Below are 17500 nucleotides of genomic sequence, written 5' to 3'. Positions count from 1 at the left end.
CAGCTGGAGAGCGGGCCAGTTGGAGAGCGGGCCAGTTGGAGGGCAGGCCAGTTGGAGAGCGGGCCAGTTGGAGGGCGGGCCAGTTGGAGGGCAGGCCAGTTGGAGAGCGGGCCAGTTGCCATTGACTCGTCAGTTGCTTTCTCGAAAGAGGCCATGATAAGCTAACCTCACCTGATAGCGACACCGTCATGTAAGCTGACTTTCAGCTTTACTCACTCACTCACTCACTCACTCACTCACTCACTCACTCACTCACATATATGTTTAATCTCTAACCTCACCAGCTGACGTGGATATAGTTTAATGCTTCGTCTCTTTCTCACCTCTACCTATGCTCCTCCTCCTCCTCCTCCTCCTCCTCCTCCTCCTCCTCCTCCTCCCCTCCTCCTCCTCCTCCTCCTCCTCCTCCTCCTTCTCCTCCTCCCCCCTCCTCCTCCTCCTTCTCCTCCTTCTCCTCCTCCTCCTCCTCCTCCTCCTCCTCCTCCTCCTCCTCCTCCTCCCCTCCTCCTCCTCCTCCTCCTCCTCCTCCTCCCTCCTCCTCCTCCTCCTCCTCCTCCTCCCTCCTCCCCTCCTCCTCCTCCTCCCTCCCTCCTCCTCCTCCTCCTCCTCCTCCTCCCTCCCTCCTCCTCCTCCTCCTCCTCCTCCTCCTCCTCCTCCTCCTCCTCCTCCTCCTCCTCCTCCTCCTCCTCTCCTCCTCCTCCTCCACCTCCTCCTCCTCCTCCACTCCTCCTCCTCCTCCTCCTCCTCCTCCTCCTCCTCCTCCCCTCCCTCCTCCCTCCTCCTCCTCCTCCTCCTCCTCCTCCTCCTCCTCCTCCTCCTCCTCCTCCTCCTCCTCCTCCTCCTCCTCCTCCCTCCCTCCTCCTCCCTCCCCTCCTCCTCCAAAACTCCTCCTCCCTCCTCCTCCTCCTCCTCCTCCTCCTCCTCCTCCTCCTCCTCCTCCCTCCCCTCCTCCCCTCCTCCTCCTCCTCCTCCTCCCCTCCCTCCTCCTCCCTCCTCCTCCTCCTCCTCCTCCTCCTCCTCCTCCTCCTCCTCCTCTTTCTAAAACAACGTTTCTCCTTCCTCTCTTCTTAATCGATCCAATCCCAGCCCAGTGCTTTCTACGAGGGGATGATTGGACCGTTGCCCGTGGAGACCAGACATTACACAGGAGGAAGCTCCATAACACTTCTGATGACACACTGTCGAAAGAGCTGTGTGTGTAACAAGGTTATTATAGATAACCAAAACCCGCCCCAAAATAATGAAAAAATAAATATATAAATGAACAAACAAAACAACCGAAACCATCTTCGACTCCAAAACTAACTAAAATAAAAACCGTCACGAAGTCTGTTCAGTTCCAGTTTAATGGGGGTGTTGAGGCATTTTATTTGACTAATTAGGTTTAAGTTTCTGAATCTGACGGGTCACGTCGAGGATGATTCAATCGTTTAGAAGGGAGACTCGGCGAGGAGCGTAACGGCAGAATCTGTGAAGGACCGCAGCTTCAGGAGCCTAACGGCAGAATCTGTGAAGGCCAGCAGCTTCAGGAGCCTAACGGCAGAATCTGTGAAGGACAGCAGCTTCAGGAGCCTAACGGCAGAATCTGTGAAGGCCAGCAGCTTCAGGAGCCTAACGGCAGAATCTGTGAAGGCCAGCAGCTTCAGGAGCCTAATGGCAGAATCTGTGAAGGCCAGCAGCTTCAGGAGCCTAACGGCAGAATCTGTGAAGGCCAGCAGCTTCAGGAGCCTAACGGCAGAATCTGTGAAGGCCAGCAGCTTCAGGAGCCTAACGGCAGAATCTGTGAAGGTCAGCAGCTTCAGGAGCCTAACGGCAGAATCTGTGAAGGCCAGCAGCTTCAGGAGCCTAACGGCAGAATCTGTGGAGGCCAGCAGCTTCAGGAGCCTAACGGCATAATCTGTGAAGGCCAGCAGCAGGGCCAGGAACATGTCTTTCCTTCTGGTTTGGCTATATTGATCTCTGGCTCCCTCTTGAGTCATTTCTGTCCAGTTTGTGTAAGCGCTTAAAGCATCAGACAAGCTCAGTGGCAACATCCAGTTGACTTTATTAACACAAAGGGTACGTCTATACATGGAAAAATACACGTCTAAACATTTCGACCAATTGATTCGTCTAAAGACCAGATTTGGTTTGTTGCCCGTCTGTCTCTCTGTATCTTCTCTGGGCTACTTTAGACCAGAGCCCTATAGAACCCTATTCCCTATATAGTGCACTACTTTAGACCAGAGCCCTATAGAACCCTATTCCCTATATAGTGCACTACTGTAGTATGGACCTCTCTTTTCGTCTGTTTCCGTAAAGTCCAATCACGTTTTAATACGGCATGACTTTGTTTTCACTTCCTGAAGGACAAAATGGAACTAAATGGTCAGTCGGTCGGGTCGGTCGGTCGGTCGGTCAACAGAGATCCTATGTAAACAATGATTTCCTATGGAATTCTACAGCTCTACCTCCACAACGCTTTTTCTGAAAATACAAAAGCAATTAATGATATGGCCTTTTAAATACGTCCTTTTAAATACGTGCTCGCAGCTCGTTCATTAACTGCACAGGTGTTATGTTTTAATCTAATATGCTTCTTAAAGTGGGAAGATGAATGAAATGTCAAGACATTCTGTTTAACCTGGTTTTTTCCAGTAATTACTGAGAGGTTTTTCTGGCTTCGAGATCAACATGGAGATGTTCACACCAGATGTCCAGGATGGATCCTTCTCAAGGCTCCAACATGGAGATGTTCATATCAGATGTCCAGGATGGATCCTTCTCAGGGCTCCAACATGGAGATGTCCAGGATGGATCCTTCTCAGGGCTCCAACATGGAGATGTTCAGGATGGATCCTTCTCAGGGCTCCAACATGGAGATGTTCAGGATGGATCCTTCTCAGGGCTCCAACATGGAGATGTTCACACCAGATGTCCAGGATGGATCCTTCTCAGGGCTCCAACATGGAGATGTTCAGGATGGATCCTTCTCAGGGCTCCAACATGGAGATGTTCAGGATGGATCCTTCTCAGGGCTCCAACACGTCCTTTAATGTGAAACCAGTTCAGCTCCTTTACTGGGAGACAACCGCTCAGAGTGGGCTTCAACTTTTAACCTGCCTAACATATATTTATCTCTACACATCTCTCTCCACATCTCTCTCTCCACATCTCTCTCCACATCTCTCTCTCCACATCTCTCTCCACATCTCTCTCTCCACATCTCTCTCTCCACATCTCTCTCCACATCTCTCTGTCACGAGAATTATGTTCTCAAATGTTCATTCCCCAATTCATTTAAATGACTCTGTCTGCGACCAGGATTTGTAAGATACTGGTTAGAATGAAAGGAGACAAGAGGCCCAGTCCACAATTGTCAAATGTTTATTCACGGGCACAGAACAAATACCTTCACTTTATAGTGACACACATACTTCCACACAAAACATTAGTTTTGGGTTCTCAGACACCCTGGGAGGTTCTCGGTGCCGACACCCTGGGAGGTTCTCGGTGCCGACACCCTGGGAGGTTCTCGGTGCCGACACCCTGGGAGGTTCTCGGTGCCGACACCCTGGGAGGTTCTCGGTGCCGACACCCTGGGAGGTTCTCGGCGCCGACACCCTGGGAGGTTCTCAGACACCCTGGGAGGTTCTCGGTGCCGACACCCTGGGAGGTTCTCGACACCCTGGGAGGTTCTCGGTGCCGACACCCTGGGAGGTTCTCAGACACCCTGGGAGGTTCTCGGCGCCGACACCCTGGGAGGTTCTCGGCGCCGACACCCTGGGAGGTTCTCGGCGCCGACACCCTGGGAGGTTCTCGGCGCCGACACCCTGGGAGGTTCTCGGCGCCGACACCCTGGGAGGTTCTCGGCGCCGACACCCTGGGGGTTCCTCGGTGCCCCAGCCAAGGTCGGCCACGAATCTTCCTCAGACAGTCCGTTATCAAGACACTAGATATATTGTCACCAAAACATTAGTTCTGACTACGAACTACACTCTCAGATATAATTATACTGACTAAATCACACACAGCATTAAAATCTAATGATTCGAATCAATTTCATACTATCATATGGTCTCGGAGGGTAATATTATAATCATATAATTATATTAACACTCTCTCTCTCCTCTCTGTCTCTCCTTCCTCTGTCTCTCTTCCTCTGTCTCTCTGTCTCTCTGTCTCTCTGTCTCTCTGTCTCTTCTCTCTCTCTCTCTCTCTCTCTCTCTCTCTCTCTCTCTCTCTCTGTCTCTCTGTCTCTGTCCTCCTCTCTGTCTCTCCTTCCTCTGTCTCTCTCCCTCTCTGTCTCTCTCCTCTCTGTCTCTCTCTCTCTGTCTCTCTCCTCTCTCTGTCTCTCTCCTCTCTCTCCTCTCTCTCTCTCTCTCTCTCTCTCCTCTCTGTCTCTCTCCTCTCTCTCTGTCTCTCTCCTCTCTGTCTCTCTCTCTCTCTCTCTCTCTCTCTGTCTCCTCTCTCTGTCTCTCTCCTCTCTCTCTGTCTCTCTCCTCTCTCTCTCTCTCTCTCTCTCTCTCTCTCTCTTCCTCTCTCATCATATTTCTCTCCTCTCTCTCTCCTATTTCTCATCTCTCTCCCCCTCTCTGTTTCTCTCTCTGTCTCTCCTCTCTCCCTCTATCCAGGAGGATATGAACCTGAATGATGACAAGAAGGCTCCTCTGAGAGAGAAAGATCTGACCACCAAGAGAGAGATGGTTATCCAGTACATTGTTACTGCCTCCAAAACAGTAGGTGGAGAGTTATGGTTCACACTGTGGTAGGAAACTGAGGCTCTGAGTGATATGTGTGTGTGTGTGTGTGTGTGTGTGTGTGTAGCAGGGATCTTAGACTCTGAGTGTGTGTGTGTGTGTGTGTAGTGGGATCTTAGACTCTGAGTGTGTGTGTGTTGTGTGTGTAGCAGGGAACTTAGACTGAGTGTGTGTGTGTGTGTGTAGCAGGGAACTTAGACTGAGTGGTGTGTGTGTGTGTGTGTGTGTAGCAGGGAACTTAGACTCCTAGTGGTGTGTGTGTGTAGCAGGGCACTTACACTGAGTGGTGTGTGTGTGTGTGTAGCACGGAACTTAGACTCTGAGTGGTGTGTGTGTGGCTAGGGACACTGTGTGTGTGGCTAGGGACACTGTGTGTGTGTGGCTAGGGTTAGGTTCAGGCCTGGCTCGTACCAGGGTGGTGTCTCTGCTCTGTGTGGTACAGGCCTGGCTCGTACCAGGGTGGTGGTCTCTGCTCTGAGTGGTTCAGGCCTGGCTCGTACCAGAGTGGTTCAGACCTGGCTCGTATCAGGACATCAGACTGGGCAGGTTAGAGAGGCCAGGATGGGTCATAGTGCAGGGTAGACATCAGACTGGCCAGGTTAGAGAGGCTGAGGATGCCTCTTAGCTGGGGTCAATTAGCACACCATTCCCGATATATCAGTCTGGTAGACACTAAACAACTGTTACTGCAGTCTGTCCTCTGTGTTAAATATCTCCTGTTGGCCCGTTACACTGCAGTCTGTCCTCAGTGTTAAATATCTCCTGTTGGCCCGTTACACTGCAGTCTGTCCTCCGTGTTAAGTATCTCCTGTTGGCCCGTTACACTGCAGTCTGTCCTCTGTGTTAAATATCTCCTGTCGGCCTGTTACACTGCAGTCTGTCCTCCGTGTTAAATACTCCTGTTGGCCCGTTACACTGCAGTCTGTCCTCTGTGTTAAATATCTCCTGTTGGCCCGTTACACTGCAGTCTGTCCTCCGTGTTAAATATCTCCTGTTGGCCCGTTACACTGCAGTCTGTCCTCTGTGTTAAATATCTCCTGTCGGCCTGTTACACTGCAGTCTGTCCTCCGTGTTAAATACTCCCTGTTGGCCCGTTACACTGCAGTCTGTCCTCTGTGTTAAATATCTCCTGTTGGCCCGTTACACTGCAGTCTGTCCTCCGTGTTAAATACTCCCTGTTGGCCCGTTACACTGCAGTCTGTCCTCTGTGTTAAATATCCCCTGTTGGCCCGTTACACTGCAGTCTGTCCTCCGTGTTAAATATCTCCTGTTGGCCCGTTACACTGCAGTCTGTCCTCCGTGTTAAATATCCCCTGTTGGCCCGTTACACTGCAGTCTGTCCTCTGTGTTAAATATCTCCTGTTGGCCCGTTACACTGCAGTCTGTCCTCTGTGTTAAATATCCCCTGTTGGCCCGTTACACTGCAGTCTGTCCTCTGTGTTAAATACTCCCTGTTGGCCCTACACTGCAGTCTGTCCTCCGTGTTAAATATCTCCTGTTGGCCCGTCTAACTGCAGTCTGTCCTCCGTGTTAAATATCCCTGTCAGCCCGTTACACTGCAGTCTGTCCTCCGTGTTAAATACTCCCTGTTGGCCCGCTACTTGCAGTCTGTCCTCTGTGTTAAATATCTCCTGTCGGCCCGTTACACTGCAGTCTGTCCTCCGTGTTAAATATCTCCTGTTGGCCTGTTGGCACTGCAGTCTGTCCTCTGTGTTAAATACTCCCTGTCGGCCCGTTACACTGCAGTCTGTCCTCCGTGTTAAATATCTCCTGTTGGGCCCGTACACTGCAGTCTGTCCTCTGTGTTAAATATCTCCTGTTGGCCCGTTACACTGCAGTCTGTCCTCCGTGTTAAATATCTCCTGTCGGCCCGTTACACTGCAGTCTGTCCTCCGTGTTAAATACTCCCTGTTGGCCCGTTACACTGCAGTCTGTCCTCTGTGTTAAATATCTCCTGTCGGCACGTTACACTGCAGTCTGTCCTCCGTGTTAAATATCTCCTGTTGGCCCATTACACTGCAGTCTGTCCTCCGTGTTAAATATCCCCTGTTGGCCCGTTACACTGCAGTCTGTCCTCCGTGTTAAATATCTCCTGTCGGCCCGTTACACTGCAGTCTGTCCTCCGTGTTAAATACTCCCTGTTGGCCCGTTACACTGCAGTCTGTCCTCTGTGTTAAATACCCCTGTTGGCCCGTTACACTGCAGTCTGTCCTCCATGTTAAATACTCCTGTTGGCCCGTTACACTGCAGTCTGTCCTCTGTGTTAAATATCTCCTGTCGGCCATTACACTGCAGTCTGTCCTCCGTGTTAAATATCTCCTGTTGGCCCATTACACTGCAGTCTGTCCTCCGTGTTAAATATCCCCTGTTGGCCCGTTACACTGCAGTCTGTCCTCCGTGTTAAATACCCCCTGTCGGCCCGTTACACTGCAGTCTGTCCTCCGTGTTAAATACCCCCTGTCGGCCCGTTACACTGCAGTCTGTCCTCCGTGTTAAATACCCCTGTTGGCCCGTTACACTGCAGTCTGTCCTCCGTGTTAAATATCTCCTGTTGGCCCGTTACACTGCAGTCTGTCCTCCGTGTTAAATATCTCCTGTCGGCCTGTTACACTGCAGTCTGTCCTCTGTGTTAAATATCTCCTGTTGGCCCTGCTACACTGCAGTCTGTCCTCCGTGTTAAATATCTCCTGTCGGCCCGTTACACTGCAGTCTGTCCTCCGTGTTAAATACTCCCTGTTGGCCTACACTGCAGTCTGTCCTCTGTGTTAAATATCTCCCTGTTGGCCCGTTACACTGCAGTCTGTCCTCTGTGTTAAATACCCCCTGTTGGCCCGTTACACTGCAGTCTGTCCTCCGTGTTAAATATCCCCTGTCGGCCCGTTACACTGCAGTCTGTCCTCCGTGTTAAATACCCCCTGTCGGCCCGTTACACTGCAGTCTGTCCTCCGTGTTAAATACCCCCTGTCGGCCCGTTACACTGCAGTCTGTCCTCTGTGTTAAATACTCCCTGTCGGCCCGTTACACTGCAGTCTGTCCTCCGTGTTAAATACTCCCTGTTGGCCCGTTAAGTCTGTCCTCTGTGTTAAATATCTCCTGTTGGCCCGTTACACTGCAGTCTGTCCTCTGTGTTAAATATCTCCTGTTGGCCCGTTACACCATCACAGGGTTGAAATATAATTCCTCTACCTGATCTAAGTGCTACCTGATCTAAGTGCTACCTGATCTAACTGCTACCTGATCTAAGTGCTACCTGATCTAAGTGCTACCTGATCTAAGTGCTACCTGATCTAAGTGCTACCTGATCTAAGTGCTTCCTGATCTAACTGCTTCCTGATCTAACTGCTTCCTGATCTAACTGCTTCCTGATCTAACTGCTTCCTGATCTAACTGCTTCCTGATCTAACTGCTTCCTGATCTAACTGCTACCTGATCTAACTGCTACCTGATCTAAGTGCCACCTGATCTAAGTGCCACCTGATCTAAGTGCCACCTGATCTAAGTGCCACCTGATCTAAGTGCCACCTGATCTAAGTGCCACCTGATCTAAGTGCCACCTGATCTAACCCTCTGATCTAACTGCCACCTGATCTAACTGCCACCTGATCTAACTGCCACCTGATCTAACTGCCACCTGATCTAACTGCCACCTGATCTAACTGCCACCTGATCTAACTGCCTCCTGATCTAACTGCCTCCTGATCTAACTGCCTCTGATCTAACTGCCACCTGATCTAACTGCCACCTGATCTAACTGCCACCTGATCTAACTGCCACCTGATCTAACTGCCACCTGATCTAACTGCCACCCGATCTAACCTCCACCTGATCTAACTGCCACCCGATCTAACTGCCACCCGATCTAACTGCCTCCTGATCTAACTGCCTCCTGATCTAACTGCCACCTGATCTAACTGCTTCCTGATCTAACTGCTTCCTGATCTAACTGCTTCCTGATCTAACTGCTACCTGATCTAACTGCCACCTGATCTAAGTGCCACCTGATCTAAGTGCCACCTGATCTAAGTGCCACCTGATCTAAGTGCCACCTGATCTAAGTGCCACCTGATCTAAGTGCCACCTGATCTAAGTGCCACCTGATCTAAGTGCCACCTGATCTAAGTGCCACCTGATCTAAGTGCCACCTGATCTAAGTGCCACCTGATCTAAGTGCTACCTGATCTAAGTGCTACCTGATCTAAGTGCTACCTGATCTAACTGCCACCCGATCTAACCACAAACCATGACCTAATCTACCGTTACCTAATCTAACCGTGACCTAATGTACCATTATATCATTTAATCACTACTAATAACCTAATCTAACCATACCCATTACCTAATCTACCCACTACCAAATCTACCCTCTACCTAATCTACCCTCTACCTAATCTACCCTCTACCTAATCTACCCTCTACCTAATCTACCCTCTACCTAATCTACCCTCTACCTAATCTACCCTCTACCTAATCTACCCTCTACCTAATCTACCCTCTACCTAATCTACCCTCTACCTAATCTTGCTTTGCTGAAGTTGTTTTATCTTGTTTGTTCGCTTTCACGCTCACTCTGTCTCCTCTCTCTCTCTCTCTCTCTGCCTCTTTCTCTCCCTCTTTCTCTCTTTCTCTTTCTCTCCTCTCTCTCTCTCTCTTTCTCTCTCTCTTTCTCTCTCTCTTTCTCTCTCTCTCTCCTCTCTCTCTCTCCTCTCTCTCTCCTCTCTCCTCTCTCTCCCTCTCTCTCTCTCTCCTCTCTCTCTCCTCTCTCTCTCCTCTCTCTCCTCTCTCCCTCTCTCTCTCTTCTCTCTCTCTCTCTCTATCTCTCTCTCTTTCTCTCTCTCTCTCTTCCCCTCTATCTCCTCTCTCACACACCTGGCATATGAAACCACCAGTTAGTGTTAAATTATAGAGCGCTTGGCCCACCATCCTTGGAGGATGTGATAATGTTGGAGTGCTGGAAGATATTGGATGATTCATTGTTGTTCATGGTGTCTGCTGCTCTCTGGATGGTCCTCGTGTCTGGAGTTTCAATGAGCTCCAACCTGTTTCCTTCTTCCTCCCTCACGCACCCTATTCCCTATAGAGGGCACTACTTTAGACCAGAGCCCTGTGGCACCCTATTCCCTATAGAGGGCACTACTTTAGACCAGAGCCCTGTGGCACCCTATTCCCTATAGAGGGCACTACTTTAGACCCTATTCCCTATAGAGGGCACTACTTTAGACCCTATTCCCTATAGAGGGCACAACTTTAGACCCTATTCCCTATAGAGGGCACTACTTTAGACCCTATTCCCTATAGAGGGCACTACTTTAGACCAGAGCCCTGTGGCACCCTATTCCCTATAGAGGGCACTACTTTAGACCCTATTCCCTTTATAGGGCACTACTATAGACCCTATTGATAGAGGGCACTACTTTAGACCCTATTCCCTATAGAAGGCACTACTTTAGACCAGAGCCCTGTGGCACCCTATTCCCTATAGAGGGCACTACTTTAGACCAGAGCCCTGTGGCACCCTATTCCCCTATAGAGGGCACTACTTTAGACCCTATTCCCTTTATAGGGCACTACTATAGACCCTATTCCCTATAGAGGGCACTACTTTAGACCCTATTCCCTATAGAGGGCACTACTTTAGACCCTATTCCCTATAGAGGGCACTACTTTAGACCAGAGCCCTGTGGCACCCTATTCCTTATAGAGGGCACTACTTTAGACCCTATTCCCTATAGAGGGCACTACTATAGACCCTATTCCCTATAGAGGGCACTACTATAGACCCTATTCCCTATAGAGGGCACTACTTCAGACCAGGGCTCAGGGTGCCATTTGGGAGCAGACCGACAGTACCTTGAGTAGCCGTGATAAAACTGGCAAGTTCCAGAAAATGATTGAATCTGGAAAGAAAACAGAGAGCACCTGGCTTCCAGACGATTTATTCTTCAAAACTATTAAAGGGACCATTTTCTACATCGATTTCAATTAGAAATCCCCCCGTCCCGTCCCTGGAACCTTCTAGATGGACTAGTGGTTTATTAAAAAGTCACGGTGCTCTGATACGGCAGATTATTGAACTAGGATTGGTCCCTGGAACGCGGAGAACAGAGTGCATTGTGGGGATCGATATGTATACATTAGCTACTGTTACTAAAGTGACAAGGACATTGGTTAGTCACTACGCTCTGTGTGTGTGTGTGTGTGTGTGTGTGTGTGTGTGTGTGTGTGTGTGTGTGTGTGTGTGTGTGTGTGTGTGTGTGTGTGTGTGTGTGTGTGTGTGTGTGTGTGTGTGTGTGTGTGTGTGTGTGTGTGTGTGTGTGTGTGAGAGATGAGGGTATATATCGCCTCGTTGTAAAATGTGACGTTGGCTTTGCGGTGTTATTCTGGCCTTGTTATTTGCTCCTCATCTGTCCCAGACCGTGGCACCCTATTCCCTATGTAAGTGCACTACTTTTGACCGGGGCCCGTAGGGAATAGGGTGCCATTTGGGACTCTGTGATGTATAGAGAGGTGTTAACTCACGGGGAAACGGCTGCATCCAATCACAACCAACCAGACGAAATAACAGCAAGCAAAACAGAAAATGGTTACCTTCCATATGGAGCCCTATTCCCTATGTAGTGCACTACTTTATACCAGAGCCCTATAGAGCCCTATTCCCTATATACTGCACTACTTTATACCAGAGCCCTATAGAACCCTATTCCCTATATAGTGCACTACTTTATACCAGAGCCCTATAGAACCCTATTCCCTATATAGTGCACTACTTTAGACCAGAGCCCTATGATTTTGATTCTCTGTTCTGTAGCTGCTGTCTGTCTTCTTCTCCTGTTAACGACCAGACAGGTGTATTTAATGTTGGTGTCTCTGTTCTGTAGCTGCTGTCTGTCTTCTTCTCCTGTTAACGACCAGACAGGTGTATTTAATGTTGGTGTCTCTGTTCTGTAGCTGCTGTCTGTATGTCTTCTTCTCCTGTTAACGACCAGACAGGTGTATTTAATGTTGGTGTCTCTGTTCTGTAGCTGTCTGTCTGTCTTCTTCTCCTGTTAACGACCAGACAGGTGTATTTAATGTTGGTGTCTCTGTTCTGTAGCTGTCTGTCTGTCTTCTTCTTCTCCTGTTAAAGACCAGACAGGTGTATTTAATGTTGGTGTCTCTGTTCTGTAGCTGCTGTCTGTCTTCTTCTCCTGTTAACGACCAGACAGGTGTATTTACTGTTGGTGTCTCTGTTCTGTAGCTGCTGTCTGTCTGTCTTCTTCTCCTGTTAACGACCAGACAGGTGTATTTAATGTTGGTGTCTCTGTTCTGTAGCTGCTGTCTGTCTTCTTCTCTCCTGTTAACGTCCAGACAGGTGTATTTACTGTTGGTGTCTCTGTTCTGTAGCTGCTGTCTGTCTTCTTCTCCTGTTAACGACCAGACAGGTGTATTTACTGTTGGGGTGTCTGTTCTGTAGTTGCTGTCTGTCTGTCTGTCTTCTCTCCTGTCCTCTTCATCAGCTGATGTTAATGGAGCTGTTCAATGGAACGATATCAGAGTGATTGGAAGGTTATCTCTAGACACACACACACACACACACACACACACACACACACACACACACACACACACACACACACACACACACACACACACACACACACACACACACACACACTCTCTTTATCGGTAGCCTATGCTGTAGAAGGGATTGTGTGATTGTGTCTCAATGTAATCAAGGTATGAAATTATAATTTTCTCATACAATCTCTTTTTTGGGTTTTAGTTGTGGTCAATTTGCAGAGTACAGATTATTTGTAATTATGTTCTAGCCCCCCCCCCCATCTGAATCTAGTGACTCACCCCTGACCTAGAAAGACCTTAACTGTGGCTGACTCTAATTTTAAATCTTTTAAGTTTTAAACTGAAGAAACTTTATTCTTGAAAGTTATAATAGTGGAGTTTTTAAAGAGTCTCATCAGTATTCCTCGTGTCAGTCATTGCAGACATTAGAGAGCTGTTTATAACCTGTTATAACCTGTTATAACCTGTCACAATGTCCTCATCAATGACCGATATAACCTGTCACGATGTCCTCGTCAACGACCGATATAACCTGTCACGATGTCCTCATCAACGACCGATATAACCTGTCACGATGTCCTCATCAACGACCGATATAACCTGTCACGATGTCCTCGTCAACGACCGATATAACCTGTCACGATGTCCTCATCAACGACCGATATAACCTGTCACGATGTCCTCGTCAACGACCGATATAACCTGTCACGATGTCCTCATCAACGACCGATATAACCTGTCACGATGTCCTCGTCAACGACCGATATAACCTGTCACGATGTCCTCATCAACGACCGATATAACCTGTCACGATGTCCTCGTCAACGACCGATATAACCTGTCACGATGTCCTCGTCAACGACCGATATAACCTGTCACGATGTCCTCGTCAACGACCGATATAACCTGTCACGATGTCCTCGTCAACGACCGATATAACCTGTCACGATGTCCTCGTCAACGACCGATATAACCTGTCACGATGTCCTCGTCAACGACCCCATTTCCACACTGTTTTTAATCAGGTTTTGTATCGTATTGCAAGATAATGAGCTTTTTTAAAACCTTTTTTAAAACCTGTCACATGCTCTCTGCACTCGGGGCAAAATGTACTTTTTGTTGTACAATTGCAGGAAGCTTTTTATAACTGAAAATGTTCTCTCCGCCAACGAGGGGTGTGAGGTTTTGCGCTGGAAGGGGGATATGAGTGAATACGTTTGGGATCCGCTGTCGTCATGGGATGTCTTGAGTCACATTCCGCTGTCGTCATGGATGTCTTGAGTCACATTCCGCTGTCGTCATGGATGTCTTGAGTCACATTCCGCTGTCGTCATGGATGTCTTGAGTCACATTCCGCTGTCGTCAATGGATGTCTTGAGTCACATTCCGCTGTCGTCATGGATGTCTTGAGTCACATTCCGCTGTCGTCATGGATGTCTTGAGTCACATTCCGCTGTCGTCATGGATGTCTTGAGTCACATTCCGCTGTCGTCATGGATGTCTTGAGTCACATTCCGCTGTCGTCATGGATGTCTTGAGTCACATTCCGCTGTCGTCATGGATGTCTTGAGTCACATTCCGCTGTCGTCATGGATGTCTTGAGTCACATTCCTCTGTCGTCATGGATGTCTTGAGTCACATTCCGTTGTGAAGGGCTGTGAAGGGCTGTGAAGGGCTGTGAAGGGCTGTGAAGGGCTGTGAAGGGTGAAGTGTTGTGAAGGGCTGTGAAGGGCTGTGAAGGGCTGTGAAGGGCTGTGAAGGGCTGTGAAGGGCTGTGAAGGGCTGTGAAGGAAGAAGGGCTGTGAAGGAATCTGAAGGGCTGTGAAGGGCTGTGAAGGGCTGTGAAGGGCTGTGAAGGGCGCTGAAGGGCTGTGCAGGAAGCTGAAGGGCTGTGCAGGAAGCTGAAGTGGCTGTGTGAAGGGCTGTGAAGGGTTGTGAAGGGCACGTGAAGGGTTGTTGAATGAGCGCCAAAGGAGGCAGTGAAGGGGGCAGTGAAGGGGGCTGTGAAGGGTGTTTGTTAAGAAAAGCAATGTCCAGCAATGAGCCAAGATTTACTTGTCTGCTATTCCTAAATGGCATCCTATGCCAGAGACTATATGACTGTGCACTACTTTTCAGACCAGGACCCATAGGGCTTCATTAATCAAACGTAGTGCACTACTTTAGACCAGGACCCATACCTGATCATAATCAAACGTAGTGCACTACTTTAGACCGGAGGACCCCATAGGGGGAGATTGTCTAATCAAACGTAGTGCACTACTTTAGACCAGGACCCCAGAACAGGGTTCTAATCAAACGTAGTGCACTACTTGTAGACCAGGACCCCATAGGGTTCTAATCAAACGTAGTGCACTAATTGAGGTAGACCAGGACCCCAGTACTCAGGGTTCTATACCTGGGTAAACGGTAATGAATGACTTTAGACCAGGAACCCCATAGGGCTTGTAATCAAACGGGTAGTGCACTACTTCAGGTAGACCAGGAACCCCATAGGGTTCAGGAATCAAACGGGTAGTGCACTACTTTCAGGTACCAGGACCCCATAGGGCTCAGGAAGTGATTGTTTTTATACCTGTCCAGGTGCAATGAATGATTAGAACAGGAACCCCATAGGGTGATTGTTTTCAAACGTAGTGCAATGACTTTAGACCAGGACCCCATAGGGCTCTAATCAAACGTAGTGCACTACTTTAGACCAGGACCCCATAGGGCTTGTTTTTAATCAAACGTAGTGCACTAATTTAGACCAGGACCCCATAGGGTTCTAATCAAACGTAGTGCACTACGTAGGTGTAATGAAGAGCTGATTGTGGGCTTGGTATCAGACATTGACTGAGTGTCTCCACCAGGTTTAAATTAACATTCAACACCACTGCTGACCAGGGGTGACGTTTTCTTTATCCAGGTCAGGAAGTCGCCCCGTGGCGCCTAATCTCATGCGTCATCTGTGGGACCGGTCTGTTTACAAACATATATGGCCTTTTTTATACCCTGCTACCATTGCTGGTCCCCTGGTAGAACGGAGAGACGGCTTGCAACAGGATGGGAATCAGTTTTTTAAAAAAGAAGCAGTTTTTTTCCTCCTTTTCGTGTGTGTGTGGGGACAGGGTGTGTGTTGTGTGTGTGTGTGTGTGTGGTTGAGTGTGGGGACAGTGGGGGGGTGTGTGTGTGTGGGGTGTGGTTGAGGGTGTGTGTGTGTGTGTGTGTGTGTGTGTGTGTGTGTGTGTGTGTGTGTGTGTGTGTGTGTGTGTGGTTGTGTGTGGGCTGAACCAGTTCGGGTGGGGACACGTGTTGTTCAGGGCCAACCACTGTCTGTCAACAGGTCTGTTTATCAATGCAGTCTGGTTGACTCACCTTGCTGCCAGTACTGAAGCCCTCCTTGCATAGAGAAAGGTGGGGTGAATCATTGTCTCAGAGACTTGATTATGACTGGAGTGGCCTCAGCCTGCCTTTTCAATACCTGATCATCACAGAAACAGAACAGAGATTCATTACAACTAAAGAACCAGGGGAGAGTGGCGGGGGATTGGAGTGGCCTCAGCCTGCCTTTTCAATACCTGATCATCACAGAAACAGAACAGAGATTCATTACAACTAAAGAACCAGAGGAGAGAGAGGGGGGGATTGTCCATTCCAAGGACAGTAGCACCATTTAGGGTAGTGTCTGCATTCATCAGTCAAATTAAGAGCACTTTCTCTTCACACAGAGAGAGAGTGAGAAAAAGGTTTGAAGCCGAGGACAGACTAATTTAAAGGTTGTATGAACAACCATGACTGAGTTACCTGCCTCAGTGAGATCCTCCTCCTCCTCCATTAGCCTAAAATAAGGTATCCTTCTACCTCTGTCTCCGCGTGGAGCGACACGATCTGGTTGACGGAGAGAGAGACACTTTGAGAGACAGAGAGGAGACAGAGAGGGAGACAGAGAGGGAGACAGAGAGGGGGACAGAGAGGGAGACAGAGAGGGAGACGGAGAGAGAGACGGAGAGAGAGACGGAGAGAGAGACGGAGAGAGAGACGGAGAGAGAGACGGAGAGAGAGACGGAGAGAGAGACGGAGAGAGAGACGGAGAGAGAGACGGAGAGAGAGACGGAGAGAGGACTGAGAGAGAGACTGAGAGAGAGACTGAGAGAGAGACTGAGAGAGAGACTGAGAGAGAGACTGAGAGAGAGACTGAGAGAGAGACTGAGAGAGAGGGGACTGAGAGAGAGACTGAGGGGCTGAGAGACAGAGAGAGAGACTTTGAGAGAGCTGGATAAGAAAGAACATTTGAGTCGATCACTTCCTCTGTTGCTCTGGATGTTTTTGGCTCCAACTCCGTAAATTGGACTCCCTCATTTGTTCTCTCCTCGGATACCGTCAGTATCTCTACCTACGTGGCGACTTAGATCCTGGAGGTCTTAATTGGTCCACTACACTTCACCTCAATAAGCTGCTTTGGAAAGGTCGTGAGGAAATGGATCCTGATGAACAAGTCAGCAGTATGGCCTATACACATTTCCCACATGTATCTATTGTATTGGTTATCCTATCAGACCTATAAAACTCACACCTCCTCCTCTTCCACTGCTGCTCTTCCTTCTTCCCCGCAGTAATCAGGAAGTGATTGTTTTTATACCTGGGTATCCAGGTGTAATGAATGATGAGGTAGAACAGGAACCCCCCCCTCAGTACTCCGGACCTCCGGGATCAAAATACCCTTCATGTCAAGTCATCTGATTTGGTTTCGAAATGTCTCACAGTAGGGGATGGCCTGTGTCCCAAATGGTTACCCTATGCCCTGCACAGTGGACCACTTTTCACCATGGTCCCCTGGTAGAACTTTTAGTTTGAGTTTAACAGAAGATTGTAGACTTGCTCAGCTCTTATCATTCCTCCTTCTAACTCTACTCTGGCACTAGGTGAACGGGTTGAGGGTGGGGACAGGGGCGTGTGGTTGAGGGTGGGGACAGTGGGGTGTGGACAGTGGGGTGGGGACAGGGGCGTGTGGTTGAGGGTGGGGACAGTGGGGTGGGAGGGTGGGGACAGTGGGGGGTTGAGGGACAGGGGCGTGGGGTTGAGGGTGGGGACAGTGGGGTAGGGGGGGACAGTGGGGTGTGGTTGAGGGTGGGGACAGTGGGGTGGGGGGGGTGGGGACAGGGGCGTGTGGTTGAGGGTGGGGACAGTGGGGTGGGGACAGTGGCGTGGGTTGAGGGTGGGGA

General features: G+C 49.3%; 2 protein-coding genes across 2 annotated transcripts in view; one reads left to right on the top strand and one right to left on the bottom strand.

The window, feature by feature from the left end:
• The window catches only part of diaph3 (diaphanous-related formin 3), a 20297-nt gene extending 15546 nt beyond the window's left edge, over positions 1 to 4751 (top strand). The window contains exon 3 of the mRNA XM_052507790.1: positions 4614 to 4751. Coding sequence (XP_052363750.1) covers positions 4614 to 4751 — 138 coding nt within the window. The remainder of the gene's footprint in view (positions 1 to 4613) is intronic.
• A 12372-nt stretch (positions 4752 to 17123) lies between these two features.
• Positions 17124 to 17500, bottom strand: part of LOC127923729 (uncharacterized) — a 1050-nt gene continuing 673 nt past the window's right edge. The window contains exon 1 of the mRNA XM_052507789.1: positions 17124 to 17500. This exon is cut by the window's right edge and continues 673 nt beyond it. Within this exon, the coding sequence (XP_052363749.1) occupies positions 17124 to 17500 (377 nt within the window).

Source organism: Oncorhynchus keta, unplaced genomic scaffold (assembly GCF_023373465.1).
Source record: "Oncorhynchus keta strain PuntledgeMale-10-30-2019 unplaced genomic scaffold, Oket_V2 Un_contig_3152_pilon_pilon, whole genome shotgun sequence".
Taxonomy (NCBI): Eukaryota; Metazoa; Chordata; class Actinopteri; order Salmoniformes; family Salmonidae; genus Oncorhynchus; species Oncorhynchus keta.
Note: the sequence above shows the minus strand (reverse complement) of the source record. Positions and strands in the feature narration are given on the sequence as shown.